The 14,336-nt window shown below is 41.7% G+C and overlaps 1 protein-coding gene across 1 annotated transcript in view; it reads right to left on the bottom strand.

Moving 5' to 3' along the window:
- MICU1 (mitochondrial calcium uptake 1) overlaps positions 1-14,336 on the bottom strand; it is a 130,675-nt gene that overhangs the window by 88,895 nt on the left and 27,444 nt on the right. Inside the window, exons 3-4 of the mRNA XM_077930505.1 lie at positions 7,473-7,659; positions 389-551 (exon numbers count right to left, since the gene is read on the bottom strand). Coding sequence (XP_077786631.1) covers positions 389-551; positions 7,473-7,659 — 350 coding nt within the window. The remainder of the gene's footprint in view (positions 1-388; positions 552-7,472; positions 7,660-14,336) is intronic.

The following is a 14,336-nucleotide window of genomic DNA, read 5'->3' as shown; positions in this document are numbered from 1 at the left end:
CAAAATTATGAGTTGAAAGTCTGCATAATTAGCTTCTATTTCCAGCTACTCCAAGCTGTGTCTTCAGGGGAGAAATTTGTTTCTGCTACTTCAACTTTTCAGTATTCCCTGCAATTAAGCTGCCCCCGCAACAGCACCCAACACTGTGGGGAGGCCCTTCGGTACCTAAGACGCAACTAAAGAAGCTGAAAATTAAATCATCATCCCTGAGCCTCATTTCAGGAAGAAATAGCCAGAGCCAATATCTCTACATAGAAATTTATAGCTATTGATAGTTGACAAATGAAATAAGCCAATCAACCTTTTAAACAGATTACAAAACCAAGAATTCACTTCTGCATAATCACATATACCGGTACTTGCTATCATTATATACAAGGTCACTTACTTTCTGGCTGCTTTTCATTTGGAGTTATAGATCTCACAAAATCTTGTGGGGTCATAAATACTTCTGATTCTCCATGTTCACTTATTACTTTCAAGGTTGCAAAATATCGAAAGATTTTATCTGGAGTTGAGTACGCTCGGATCCTGTTTTCATACTCCATTACCTAAAAATATAGAGAAAGAGAACATCAGATCCTCCCCATTCAAACAGCACAACAATTTGCTTTGACACGTGTAGGTAATTCCATATACAACCCCTGCAAAATGCTAACCAATAAAACAACTTACTGTACTACATATAGAAAAGGGAATGATTTAGTGATGGGCAGAGTTATTGTTAAACATCAACCCAACCAAACACTTTGGTTCTTCACTTTTCTTTGGGTCCTTTATGACTATAGTCTCTTCTAAGCCCTCAAGCATAATAATTTCAACAATTCTTTATTGGTCTGTGACCAAAATCATTCATTCAAACAAGTCCATATAGTGTACATCAGTAAAAAGTATTTGCCTCTGTTCCAGTAGTGTGGCATTTAATAACTACTAGCAAAACTGCCATTGTGACAGGCAGGGGGTGTTGAGAAGGCTGTGCATGTCTAAATAATGGGGACACAATGGCACATATACATGATATGGAAATCATTCACTTATATGGGAAACATATTGGGGGGCTAAACTTACTCCCTCTTCCTGATGACCACAATGTCTGGGCTAGGTTGCAGGTTCACACCCATGCTAGAGTGTGACTGAACAGTCAGAACTAGTTATTAAAATGTTGCATTTTGAACACTAAATGTTGTGGTCCTTGCACACACACCCCTTTATAACTAATTCCTTTTATGAATGGCTTCCGAGCAAATATTCTGAATCGATATAATAATAAAAATTACCAGCAATATAAGAAACAATATCAAATATATATAAAAAATCATATCCAATTCAGGTACACAGCCTGGGATAAAAACCTTATTTATAAAGTTGGAAAAATAATAAAAAAGGTGACTGTCTGATACATAACAGAACAGATTTCGTTACCCAGTTCCTATACTGAGTCAAACAGCTTTCCCTAAGGCCATTCATCAAATTCATGGCATATGTGAAAGGGGTACATCCCCCACGCAGACACATGATTACTTTGCCACATTAGGCCTTTAATCAACCAAATGGCCTTTTTTCAAAATGCTCTCACTTTCAAATGTCCATCTCCACCAGGATTTGCACATTAGCTTTAAGAACTCTGGTTAGGGGCAGAGTGAAAGTGCTTGACTGTTTCACAGAAAGTGGGGAGGAGGGGAGTGACTATGCAAACAGGTCATCAGAAAACTACCTTCAATCAATACTCTACAGTATATTTTAAAGAAATTCAATTCAAGGCACATAGCAGCAGAGCAAAACCACCTGAAAGTTCAGCTTACATCAGCTTCCCATCTTTTGCATTCTTAATAAACTGCAGCTTAAGGTCAGACAAATCAACTGAAAAAGGAAGCAAGTGCTAACAACTCTTCCAGCTGTTTATCTTAATTTAGCATGGATCTAAGCCTGGCTAAATTTTGAAAAATAGGACAGGGAAAAGGTGACACAGCAATTTCATGACCAATTGCAGTATCTGAAGTCCTCTGTAGCCTAGTTGTACTTTCTCACTGCTGTTAAAATCCAAATCATTCCACGTTACGGACATAGCTGTCAACTTACAGATTTGAAAATAAGGGACCAGCAGCCTTGAAAATAAGGGACCAGCAGCCAAAATAAGGGACCTGCAGCCTCACCTGTTCCAGGCACTCCAGTCTTCCTGTCCTCCTGCAGTCTGGTCAAACTCATGCTGGTAGCTTCGAGAACACTGTCCAACCAACTTTGTAACCAGAGGTTCAACTGAACAGAATCTGAATCACATGCACCACAAGCCCTATGCAGCCTCAACTTAAGATGGCTTCCCGGCCTGGCTTTGCACTGCAAAGTTTGCAGCAGCACGTGCAACAAAATGGCGTCCAGTATTCAAAAAACCCCTCAGCTTGCATTAACTAGCCACACACAAGGCATGCAAGCTCCACCCCCCAGTCGTTCTTAGACTTCTTATTGGGTGAGCAACACAGCCAAGCAACACAGTTGGAGCCTCCCTCCTCCCTGGCCGGCAGGGAGAGAGGGAGAGGAGCTGCTTCCTTTGAAATTTAAGGGACATCATTTAAGGGACATTTAAGGGACATCTATCAATAAGGGACAGCAGCGGGACATGGTGCTGGAATAAGGGACTGTCCCTTCAAATAAGGGACACTTGACAGCTATGCGTTACGGATTGTACACACCTTATGCAACAATTTGATTCAAAACTTTGCAGGAACATGAGTAAGAATCTGCCTGCTGTTGTCACTTACTGCAGCCATACTCTACCTCTCCTTCAAATAACTCAGGACACTGTACATGGGACATTCTCTATTTTCTGCTCACAACACCCAGTGAGGTAGAGTTAGGCAGAGAGGTCTTGGCTGGTGCAAGGTCATCCTGTGAACATTGTGGCAGAGCAGGAACTTCATCCCAGATCCTTGCAGTCTAAGTGTGACACACTATTGTCTACAATGGCTTCTTGTATACCTGAAGGAGTACCTCCACCTCCATCGTTCAGCCTGGACACTGAGATCCAGCACCAAGGGCCTTCTGGCGGTTTCCTCACTGCAAGAAGTGAAGCTACAGGGAACCAGGCAGAGGGCCTTCTTGGTGGAGGCACATACCCTGTGGAACGCCCTCCCATCAGATGTCAATGAGATTATAAAACCTTTAGAAGACACCTGAAGGCAGCCCTATATAGAGATGCTTTCTATTTTTTTATTGGTTTAATGCTTTATTATGTTTTTATATACAGTGGTACCTCAGGTTACATACGCTTCAGGTTACACACGCTTCAGGTTACAGACTCCGCTAACCCAGAAATATTACCTTGGGTTAAGAACTTTGCCTCAGGATGAGAACAGAAATCGTGCTCCGACGGTGCGGCGGCAGCAGGAGGCCCCATTAGCTAAAGTGGTGCTTCAGGTTAAGAACAGTTTCAGGTTAAGAACGGACCTCCAGAACGAATTAAGTTCTTAACCCGTGGTACCACTGTATGTTGGAAGCTGCCCAGAGTGGCAGTCAGAAGGGTGGGGTACAAGCAATAAATTATAATAATCATCATAAATTTGAAAATTTAGCAGAAACCCATCCACTGTGTTTCCTGAATATTACAAGAATACTTCTTAACAGATATCTTTGTCAATTACCTAAATGAGAAGGAAAGCAATGGGTATGCAGCATACATTTTGTGGTTCGAGGACCCGACCCCCGCTTGGTGGAATAAAGACATGTTGACACAGAATATAAGGTTAATGGGCAAGAAAAGGCCACAACTTTTTTGATTACAGCAAGCGAGAAGGTATTGGCTTAGGCACCACAGAAGATTTGACTCCACCCACTCGAAGAGGGATGAGTCTGAAGAGGGGGTTAACCACCAGTAGGGGGAGCCTGTTGATGCTAATACAACTATAAGCTCTCCCCTGATGTCACTGAGGGTCGTGCCATGGCCCCCCGCCACACAGGCATCGGACAGGATTCACGACCGCCAGATTCCTTTAACGGAATACCCAAAAATTGAAGGGGTAGGCGATGGCCACAACTTGCCCTTCCACACACCAACAACACATTCCAATGCCTAACCGCCCAATACCAAGAAAGTTGTGACGATTGCTACGAGGGAGACGAAAAAACCAAAAGGCCTAATGCCAGTTGGAAAAATTCCTACCAGGCCCCGTGGGTGACCAACCATAGTTCCATAGCAAGGTCAAGAGAAAAGCTAAGCCCTAAGCCCTAAGGGAGTGGTGGGTGGGTGACTCACGACGCGAAGGTGAGCAAATGGGCTGAATGGCTGGCACGGCTGCGTCTTGAGCAGCAAACCACACCCCCACCAAGCCGCCCGATTGGGTGCTCAACCGGGAGGCGTGGCGCGCCAGCCATGTGGATGGGGCAGGGGGCATAACGCCCCCTGCGTGACGTGGGAGTCGTCTCCCGCCCACAACAACTCCCCTCCGGAAGGAGGAGAGGCCTTACTGGAAAAGCAACCATAGATTTTGCTGAACTGCAACTCCCATCAGTTCCAGCAAGCATGGCCAGGGATGATGAAAGTCATAGTTCACCAATAGCTAGAGAACCAATGGTTCCCACATCTGCCTTAGTGCAACTGTGTGCTCTAGAATCCACTGGAGTTCCATAGCAGACCATGCAGAAAAGGCTTCTGAAAGGCTGAGGAACTTGAAGAGAAAAATGGCTGCTAACTTAAAACCCACACAGCTTGTCCCATTTAAAAATGTTTCATTTGGCTCACAGAATCTTTAGGAAGACAATGCGCAAAGCCAAGAGAGGGGTGCCAGCAATCTGAAGTTCCATGCTGCACTGTAATGGCAGAGATAAGTTGACATTTATTTTCATTTGGCAGCTTCCTGCAGTGCTCTAATGGGTAACGGGGTTAAAGAAAGATGCTCTAACATCTCACCTTTTGGCAGTGCTCTGAGAGCACAACTGTTACTTCAAAATAAAGGGACCGTGGGCTACTCCGCTGGACCATGGAGGGCAACAGAAGGGGCACAATGCACAGCCACCATCTGTTGTGCTATTTTAACACTTGAAAAATAAACCTGAAACAAGATCAAACTCATAAGGGATATTTCAGTCTACAAAAAGGGACAGAAACTTGGCTTTGGGTATTTGTACCTTCCGCATCTGCAGCTCTTTCAGACAATCCAAAAAGGTTAACGTACAATCAGTTGCTTAATCAACAGAAGCCACCAGAGGCACAAGCAGACCTTGTTAAAATATATTCATGCTACAATTTTAATATCAAAACAAGAGTAATAGTTTATCACAGGATCACAGAGAAGGGTAACTTAAAAAGTAAGCACGATCAAGAGAAAAGCATGACAGACTATAGACTCCTTGACTTCCAACATCAATGGAACAGTTAGATCAGCACCATTTGAACCACCCAGACCAGAAATATTCCTCATTTTCAGACTCAGGGCTTACTTTTAATACTAACTTCCAACAGTGGAACCATTTTATTTATTTGACTGTATATATTGCTCGTTCTCTGACTGCCTGCTGATTCTAATAAAATGAATATTATGCTATGTACTGCTCCCATTTGGTATACATAATGGATCAAGACAGCTGACTGCATTTTTGAACTCTCCTTTTGTTGTGGCTACGGATTATTTGGGGGTGTTCCCTATAAGACTGCCATGATGAACTCCTCCACTTCAAAATTTACTACAGCATCATCAGCTACAAGTTTATTAGTTCCTTTTACCATAATAATGATTTTAGTAATATGCTGTAGACAGCTCCATGGTCATTCAGGGCAGTCCAACTAAAGAAAAACTTTATCCCTCCCTGCTACAGTTTTATTGACAATATCCTGGGAATTGTGGAGAGGAAGAAAGAGAGAATGATAATGCTATGGCCCAAAATGCCCAGTCAGTTTTGGGGGTTCTTCCAATGGTTTGATTTGCCACAGCCTACATATATTTAACATATCAAACTGATTTGGTATAGTTTCTTGAGATTTCCTTTCTTCATGTAGAATTTTTAACCAAAATGCAGTCATTCCAATAAAACAGGTATCAACAATTCACCTACAAAATTTATTAAGAGACTCCCCCAGCTAATTCTAGCTACTCAGATTTACTGGCTAGGAAGGTTGCTTTTCTGGCAAATAAAAACAGAGAAACATGGATGTATCAAAAGTGCTTTTGATTTTTAAGTATTTGTAAAAAAACCAGCCATTTCTGATCACCGTATTTCAGCAAAATGGAAATCAAAAGTCCAGCAACTGTCAAAACAGAATAAAATTCCTCAGAGACAAATTCCCTTAACTAAAAAAGAGAAGTCTCATCATATTATCACCCATAGGGCAGTAATACTTGGAGGAGCTAATAACTTTCCCCAGACATTACAGAAAAGTCCTACTGCTGTATAGAACTATTTCCCCCCAAAAAGAATTACTACCCCTCACACCATTCATATTTCTTTTTACTGGTCATTAACCCTCAGTCACATCTGCACCTTTCCTTCTCCTGGTGTTCCGAAGACTCAAAAAATGTGGTTCACAACAAGTTGTCAGTCCCTGAGTTATTCGTACATGAACAAGTCGCAAGGATTTATCTGACAAAGGAACTATTATATTCTCACTTCCTTCACTACCGAGTCGCACTCCAACATGCCTCGCGCGTCAGCTTTGATTTACTCGGCCATTTTTAATTGCCTTCTTTAATGGTATCAAGACAGAAATGTTTCCAAGTCCTAAAGCTTAAAACAGATTTCATCTCCCCGCAACCCTCCTTTTTAGGTATATCACAATCATAAAACAGTTTGCTGTCGATTGCTCCACATATAAATTCATTAGCCTACCAAGAATGCCAGGACACCCGAGAAGCTCTTCTGCATAGATAAAAGCACACATCCAAAGCACACATTCTCCCCTAGGATGAAATGAAAGAGCAAAGAGCCTTTGGATGTGTATCTCAAACAGCAACACACCACACAGAACCTAACTGCAGTTTATTTGCAATGGGGCAGAAGTACGTTCCGTTCAAAGACAAACACATCCATTAGTTCTTGGCCAATGGAACACCAGCTCACACCCGAGCTCTGGTTCAGACAAAATACACCCAAACAAGGTCCGAAAGAAGCTCTTTGAATCCCAGCCATCATTTTCTATTGATCCAGAATCGTATAAACCACCAACAAATTGGTAGTGAGACAAATGGGACATAAAGCTTTCTATTAATGACTGCCTAAGAATGTCGCAAGAAGAGACATGCAGAACAGATGGAGACCCGTGTCATTCCAGATGTGGTTGGTTTCTAACCTGCTATCAGTCCCAGCCAGTATGACCAGCGTGAAATGAGATGTGGTCTACCCTATCTGTAGGGCCACAGATCTCCTATCCCTGCTTTACATTTCTACACACACCTCAGCAACTGAAGGCTGCAACAATTTCACACCTCTTGATGGTATAACTGACTGCAGTTTAATGCAGAATATTCCAGTGCAACAAGAATACATACCTTACGGTCCCGAAATCCAGACCTCTGCTTCTTCTTCTTCTCTTCGACTGGAGCATCTTCATCGCTTGACTCAACAGCTTTCCCATCATCACTTCCTTCATTCACTACTTCTTCTCTGTTCTTCATCTTCTCACCAGGCTCTGCCCTTATGTCATGTTTCACAGATGATGGTGCTTCTGCATGGGCTCTGAGAGAAAACAAGAAGGAAATGTGAAGCAGGAACGTCTGATCTTTTAAAATGCCTGTCAGATTGTATTTTTGAAAAGCTACAAATTCAACAAGAACTTTGCAATTAGATCCTTCCGCAGAGAAGTGAAAACCTTGTTCTAGGTACCCAACAAGCACCTTCTGCATTTAAGGAATGTGAGCCCGACATGCAACCCTTAAAAGCAATAATAGGATTTCTTAGTGCACGGTGGACCTAAAAGATAATAACCTGATCAGTGCCAGTACTAAAGGAGAAGATGTTGATTGCATTCAGACAATAGTCTGTGGCTTCAAAAATCATGATTTATAAAGCCATAGCTGAGTATCATGGCTATGCGCTCCTCAGATCTCCACTCTTCCTATGCCAGCTTTGGCCTAGATCTCCATGCCCAAGTAGGTACATGGTGGGAGAACGGAGAAGCATGGCATTCAACTAAGGCTTTACAAATCATGGTTTACGAAGCAGTGGCTCAGCATCCAATGTAGTGACTGAATAAAGATCACTGAAAAGTCACTTCTTAACGAGCAACCTAAAGGTTTCCTCCCAAAACAGCAGCACCCAATGCCAACATTTTACACCCAATATCCACTCACCATGTATCCCTTAAATGGCACATACAAAACTTCCAAGATCAGAAGCAATAAATAAATCTCACTATAAGTTTAAAACTCCCTGGCACGATGATTGAAAAAACACAATTCTACTGACCCCAGTGAATGGGAACTATTATACTGGTGCATATTCTCAACAGCATTCAACAGTCTCACTGAATGTCTTCAAAAGTGGTGGAATAAGTTTCAGAGCAGTTCTTTCATTCAACTGAAACAACATTTTATAACTGTCTACACAATGGGCATTTTCCTGACTGTGACTTCCATGGGAATGACGGAATTAGGTTGCTAGATGCAATAAACTTTCTCTTGCCTCCTTTTCTTGGAGTTTCCAAATACCATATCCTTTGCTAGGGGAAAAGCAGACAGTGTATATTGTACAATAAATAGATGAATGCTGTATATTGTACAAGTCAAGATTTTTCAAAAATCATTTTTTAAAGGGAAATGCAGCGCAGTGTCTCTCTCGACTCCACCGAACCCAAGTAACTAAACTGTACTAAAATTACTTTATTCTGTTTTTTCCAGAATATTGACAGAGTCCACATTGTTAAGTGAGTTTCACACTTCCTCATCTGCTCTACTGTATAATGAAAGGGAGAGGGCACTAGTGCTTTCTCCCCAGAAAAATATTGATCAGAAAATGCTTCTCACACAAGCCCAAAAATTCTTTTAACTTCTCTGCCCCAAAATAAACAAGCAGTTAAAGCAATAAAGGAAGGATCATAAAAATTGGTTTTGCCTTCAGAACTGCAGCGTTCACAACAAACAACCTGCTCAGCCTCCGCTCTGTTGATTTATTTTTGATCCCCAACAAGTGATGAACTGGGCTGCATTCCTTTCCTTTATGAACCTGCAGAACTTGTAGTGCAAAGGATTGATGATAATGGTAACTGAAGCTCCTTGGCCATAAGCTATGAGACTGGAACCCAGATGCATGGCACAGGGAGTCTCTGCTGTGCAAACGCAATTCCTGATACCATCAGGAGAAGGAAAGTTAAGCGCTCAAAGTTATTTCGCAGCACAATCCTATGCATGTCTATGCTGAAGAGTATGCCTGTGAAAGTCCAACTTTCTATATTTTGGGGGAGCAAACAAGGACATTTATTACACTAAATAAACAGGGCACTTTGTAGAGTAAGATGAGCAAGAAGGAAGGTCCCTGTCCAGAAGCGCTTGCAATCTAAATTTCAACAGAAAGTAGGACGGGGCGGAGAAGAGGAGAAGAAAAAATAAAGGAGCAAAAATTTGTGAATTCAAGTTTAGTTTTGGGGAGAGGGGGCTTAAAGCCTTAAAGCCAAACCTTCATGGGAAGAGCGAGTCTTTTGGTACCACACTGGTGTTCTCGAAGGAAGCTCTATAGACAACCAATAGCAAGGGAATACAGTCATACCTCGGGTTAAAGTAGCTTTGGGTTGAGCATTTTCGGGTTGCGCTCCGCGGCGACCCAGAAGTAACGGAACATGTTACTTCCGGGTTTCATAGTTCGCGCATGTGTAGATGCTCAAAATGACGTTATGTGCATGCGCAGATGCGGCGAATCGCAACCCGCGGAAGTGCAGGCGTGGGTTGCGTTCGCTTCAGGATGCGAACGGGGCTCTGGAACGGATCCCGTTCACATCCAGAGGCACCACTGTATGGGTAGAGTCATTTATGGGTGCAGAATACAGGGCTAGGTAAGAAATGGGCATAGGGATTTTAAATAGGAGAGACATTCCTCGATATACTGTGCTATTTTCACAAATATTTGTGAGTTGCTAGATTTCCAAGTCTGACCTAGAATCAACTCCGATTTTTAGGGTATAGATGTACACATATCCACACACACACACAGTTTCCATTAAAATGCAAGAGAGGGATCATGCGCTCTCAGTCTGAGAAATCACAAGGAAGCCATGAAGAACAAGACTGTCTCCCAGGAGTGATGGCCTCTCAAGTCCAGCTCTTCACACATATTTCCTCATTGAAAATATATGAATTTTAAACAGATTTAAGACCGGGGGGAAACTAGGACATCTGCTTCAGGAGAGGAAAAACCCATACACCCATTTCTCTTCAAGCTAGCTGCTGATCAACCTCTGACACGTAGTGTATGTGACAGACTTGAAAGCACTAATAAATTAAAGCACTCTGCAGAACACTAGGGAAGTATTAAATCGTAGAGAAATGCTGCCAGCGTCCTTTAAACAAAGTCACCATTATGAATGCAAATTAACATACGCCTAGGTTATAATGATAAAACAGCAAAGCATCTACAATAATGTAAATCATAAAAATTTATGAAGCTTCTGCTGAGAAGTAGTGTTATTGGCTCATAAGGTGCTGGGCAAAGCGATATAGGAAAACCAGATTTACAGTGAAATCCTATTCATATCTCCTTGGAAGTACATTCCAACATGTTCCGAATGTGCAGCCTAAGTCTGCAATCCCATACCCAGTTTCCTGGGAGTAAGACCTACTGAATAGGACCTCAGTGCAAACATATGCAGCATAATGCAGTCAATCGCCTGCAGGAATTTGTCCACACATCTGTTAGTACCAAAAAGAGAGAACCTTTATTTTAAGAAAATTAATTATTTAGGAATCTAGGCAATTATATGAGTGTCGGGGATGGGGAGGGAAGCTTATCTGAATGAGTTTGTTAAAAGAGTGATTCCACATATGTGGCTATCTCTACATTTTTAATACTCTTATAAAACCAACAAACTTGTAATTGAAAACATTGGGAACATTATGCAGTTAATAATCAATCTTCAATCTGCTTTACAATACAGCTCACATTATTGACTACCTACAAAATATGATTTATGCAGCCATATTGTCGCTTCAGCAAACATGACCACTTGTTCTGGACTCCAACTTCACTACTGGGCATCGTTAATAATGACATGAAGACTTGCTATTGCACAGTTTTGGTCAGGGTATTCCAGAGTTTGGCTCGTTATCACATCAGCAGAAACCCAGAGAGACTCTATAATAGTACTTTCTACAGTCTCTATTTTTATCAGTCTTTTCCACTGGTGACAATAATAATGGAAGGTAAAGTACTGCAACCAGATCATAAAGCTTATGCATCAGAAATTATGGCAATTATTGTCCCTGTATTGAAGTGGGAGGCCAAGAGATATTTGCTTATCTAAGGACAATTTCACTCAGGCTCAGGCAGAGGTGAGATGCAAATGGGGGCCTATCTGGTTCGCAACCAATTATCTTAACCACATCTTCCTATCAGCCCTAAGGTAAGTTCATTAATAGGTATCCCCATAAAACGGGACAAGAACAATGAGCATTCAATCACCAGCCAGGCCTCTGTACTCTTTTTTAATGAGGCTTTAATTTAATTTAATTTTCAAAAAGATCTACAGAAAAGGGTGAAGTGATCATGGAGGCTCATAGGAACCGTGCCAGGAGTTTTAAATAGGAATACGGTGCAGTTTCTGACTGATAGAGGATGTAAATTCATCCTTGCACCAAAGTGATAAAAGCCCATTAGTGCATTAAAACATGAAAACTCTGTGTCCAAGAGGAAAGTGCTCATTCTTCAAATCCAAACAGAGCTGCACTTGCCAGGACAGTTTCAAAAAGCCGCACAAGGGGCCCAATTGCCTTGCAAATAGGCAAAACACAAGGGAAACTCACTGCTTGTCAATTGGGCTCATAAAAAGGACAAGTTGCTATTCAATTGTGTTTTGTCTTCTGCAGAATGCTGTACTCAGGCTGGCATGGAGGAAAAAAATCTAATATGTATTCTTGGGAGATATTCCACATGTCAAATCCACAACTGGGCAATATCTGTTTTAGCACTAAAGTGTCACAGTATTGTGAGAATCTACAATTCGCTCTGAGAAATGAGAGCTGGCTGTGTAGCTCCTCTGGAGAACATTTACCACCACTGGGGAATGCTTTAAAATACAAATAGTATATAGTGTGCACCATGATTTCCTCTCCAGGTTTACTCTGTAGGACAACTTTTTCCACCCAGTGATAAGTGTTTTTAGTTTAGCTCCTAGTCCAATAGGAGAATGAGAAAACAGTATTTTGAATCTGGAAATTGAAAAAGAGGACAACCCACTACCACAATCTGTTTTCCTATCCTTTATTGCCTTTGAAAATAGTTGGATCAGCCATCAGCAAGCCCTCTGCATACTGACTTCTCTGATGATGTACAAATCTAGGAACCTCTGAATATCAGCTTGATGGGAAAGTCTGACCTAGACTTTCCCATCAAGACCTAGACCTAGCTGGGCTATTGTGCTCTTGGGGTTCCCAGAGGCATCTGGCTGGTCACTGCAGGAAACAGAATCTGGACTACACAAACCTTTGTTCTAATCTAGCAGATCTCTGATGTTCTTGTACGACAGAAACCCTGCAAGATGCCATATATGCAAGGGCATATCAGAATTTCTATGCACATACAATCTCACCTAGTTCATTTGGGACACTGTGGGGATCCTATTTGATCTTTCTCTTGCCCCACAATAACTAAAAGGGAAGTTCAAACCATTACTACAATCATTTTGGGGATCTAAATTGGTCCATATCCACTCATTGCTTCATACTCTGCCTGAGGTTCTACTATTCTACTTCTCTCAGTATGTTGCTTTGCGAGGATTTGGCCCCGAAAAGAGATCAATAAGAAACAGGAATGAATTGATCTCCTTACTGATGCTTCCAAGAGACCACAGAGTTTCCCTGAACACAAAAGTCTACAGTATTAAATAAGACCCTTGAATTCTGAAACTCTCTTCCCAAGAGCACTTTCCAAATAGAGACCAAAGGCATTCCTTAGCATTCATCTTTCCACCACCAGTCCCTTGTCCAGGCCCACTCACTGGTGTCAAGAGATTCGGAGGACATCTCTGAGTAGCCCCCACCTGCTCCTCACTGGGATTGCCCATTCACTTGAGGTGGGAACTGGAATATATTTCTAATCTACTCCTAGTAGAGACAACTATGTAGGGGATGGGGATGAAGTAATTGAATTCCTGCCTGTGTGCATAGAAGACGACTGAAACATGATTTATATGAAATGGGGATGGCAAGGCCACTTTGCCAAGTATGCTAGATTTTCAGAGATATATGCTCAGACTATGGCATTTCCCAAAAGATTTATATCTGTATCATATTACTGGGAATGGAAATTCCCTTACACTGTACCATATAAAACTGTCAAATGTGCAGTAGCCCTTCTGCTCATCAGGCATTTTTAAACTGTTTCCTGCTGATGAAGACATGCTAATACAGAGCTGGCTGATGATGAGTCTAAAGTACATATACCAGGATGTTAAAAGCTTAGCTAGTTAATTTGAGCAATAAAACCATCCTTTACTCACTTTGAACCACAATATTATCCCCAGAAAACAGTCATTATGCTGTTACCTCTGCTCTGCTGTCCACAGTTTGCAAACATACATTTTCAAAGCTCATCAGCTACCATTGGCATTGACTTTTTATGAGGTACACATTTGGACTATGAGCACTAACATAGCTTTACAGAATTATATAGAACGGATTTCATTAGCAATTGTGGAATTAGAATTGCAAACGGGTGTGCCACCTCGCAACTTTAAAACCTGTACTTTGAGGGTGAAGATGGAGAACCACCTATTCTCCATTAATATCTTTATGTTGTTGTTTTTAGTTTGTGGATTTAAGTTCTTATACAGCAACTAAATACTTTAAATGATGAGTTTCAGTCCCTAATTTCTTCTGTGAGGTACCAAAAACTTGCTGTGCAAATTTTTCCTTCCAAGGGATGTCACAGCGTACCTTCCTATGAGATCTGGAGGTGATACAGAATTCTATTATAAGGACTCTTTTCCATGCACAAAGCAAACAAGTGGAAATTGGGGCAGTATTCTTGCTCCATCAGCACAAGGACTTATGCTTGTACAAGAAAACTTCCCCCTTCCTCACCTCTGCACCCCCTAAACATGTTCTAGGGTTCCAACAACCCTCCAGAGCAGTTTTAGGAAGAGCTCAGGCCCGCACAGCGAGAGGAGGAAAAGAAAAGTTCTGTTGTGAAAGTGGAAATCCTTGTGGTGA

The sequence above is a fragment of the Podarcis muralis genome, chromosome 6, assembly GCF_964188315.1.
Source record: "Podarcis muralis chromosome 6, rPodMur119.hap1.1, whole genome shotgun sequence".
In the NCBI taxonomy this organism is placed as follows: domain Eukaryota; kingdom Metazoa; phylum Chordata; class Lepidosauria; order Squamata; family Lacertidae; genus Podarcis; species Podarcis muralis.
Note: the sequence above shows the minus strand (reverse complement) of the source record. Positions and strands in the feature narration are given on the sequence as shown.